Source organism: Octodon degus, unplaced genomic scaffold (genome assembly GCF_000260255.1).
Source record: "Octodon degus isolate 3935 unplaced genomic scaffold, OctDeg1.0 scaffold00380, whole genome shotgun sequence".
In the NCBI taxonomy this organism is placed as follows: domain Eukaryota; kingdom Metazoa; phylum Chordata; class Mammalia; order Rodentia; family Octodontidae; genus Octodon; species Octodon degus.
This window is the reverse complement of record NW_004524956.1, coordinates 683,617-685,147: the sequence shown is the minus strand read 5'-3', so window position 1 is coordinate 685,147 and position 1,531 is coordinate 683,617. Positions and strand designations below refer to the sequence as shown.

The window sequence follows — 1,531 nt, the reverse complement described above, 5'->3', positions numbered from 1 at the left end:
TGTCAATTTGGCTGAATCAGCTTCCGCAGATCTCAGCGTGGGAGCCTAGCCCTGCAGGTAAGCAGGGCCCAGGAATGGAGAAAGGCTTCCCGCCGCCCTACCCGGCTTCCTGCCTGTCGCCTGCCCTGCTTCTATGGAGAAGTCCCATTCTTTGAAGGAGCTTCATCTTAGGAGCCAAGCCACTTTGGAGCTCCGGTCTCCGGTCTCTGCACACAGCGTAGAAGGAAGAGAGAGGCTTGGTGGACGCTGCCGCAGCTGCTGCTCCTCTTCTGCTCTTCATTGTTTTCTGCCGCATGAACTGCTGATGTTTGCCCTGGAGCCAGCGGAATATGGACTGAACCCTCCAGTGTCTGTGAGCTACATAAACCTTTCCTTCCTTCAAAAAAAAAAAAAAAACTCAAAAGAAGAAATAAAACCTGAAAGATATAACAGATACTACAAAGCAGAAAGAAATGGACCATAAGGATTAAAAAATGAAGAGGAGAGAAAGGAGAAAGGATAGGAAAAAAGGTAGGGGGAAAAGACATGCAAGCATATATACAGGATGAGTGAGGTGATTGCACTAAGAATTTCCATCAGCGTTTTGAAAACAGCACTCAGTGTATAGAACTTTCACCCTGACTAACTTTCGAAATGCATGCCATTCCTAATGTTATATCAATTACTCTTTTAAAAATACATTTTTTAAAAAGTTAATAAAAGAGAAAATGAGATAAGAACAAAAAATTACGATTTCTTGGCAGCAGTAGGTAACATTCAATCATATGTCCACTCTTACATAACTGCATCTGTTAATTTGAGTAACAGATTTGCCAATAAAAATAGATAATATGTCAAGCATTGTTGATCAGCTATTTTTGTTTTGAAATTTGTAACACATGTATTGTTGCATGTTACCATGTTTCTCCTTTTGTTTCTGATATTTTGTTCTTGCTTTTGTTTCTACTCTTCAAAATAAAAGAATAAAAATATAAAAAAATAAAGAATTTTCTAGAGTTCAAATTATTGGCGTGCTCCCTGAGAAGCAGTGGGCACTTTTGTGGAGCAGCAGGATTTTCAGAACAAGGAGTTGTAAACATCAAAATAGAAGCGCGTCAGGCCTACGCCTGTGTTCTTTCTTCTTCCTGTGCACCAGGCACTCTCTCTTTCCCCCACACGCCCATTGAGAACACATCCATCGCAGCGTGGCTCCCCCAAGGGCGAGCGGAGGGAGACGGTGGGGTCCTGCTTCTCAGGGTTTCAGCCTCCAACTGAGAGCGAGATTAAGCCCTTCGCAGCACGCGTTATCCAATGTATGGTATTTGGTTAAAGCATCAGAAAACCGATAGAAACCAGGTACAGTTATGTCCTTGGGATGTCCTTGGGATACATGTATCACTTCAGGGTAGGATTTTATCAGTGGGAAAGTTGTGCATGTATGAGATAGGAGAAAATTTAAAACTCTGCAGGATCAGTAAATTATTATTAACCTAAAACTCCTTCAGTAAATGACATCTTCTAAAAACTTGTTTTAAGATTATGGTAAAAAATT

General features: G+C 41.3%; 1 protein-coding gene across 1 annotated transcript in view; it reads left to right on the top strand.

Moving 5' to 3' along the window:
* Nucleotides 1-1,531, top strand: part of LOC101559947 (olfactory receptor 2M5-like) — an 11,174-nt gene that overhangs the window by 314 nt on the left and 9,329 nt on the right. The window contains exon 2 of the mRNA XM_012513243.1: nucleotides 259-276. Coding sequence (XP_012368697.1) covers nucleotides 259-276 — 18 coding nt within the window. The remainder of the gene's footprint in view (nucleotides 1-258; nucleotides 277-1,531) is intronic.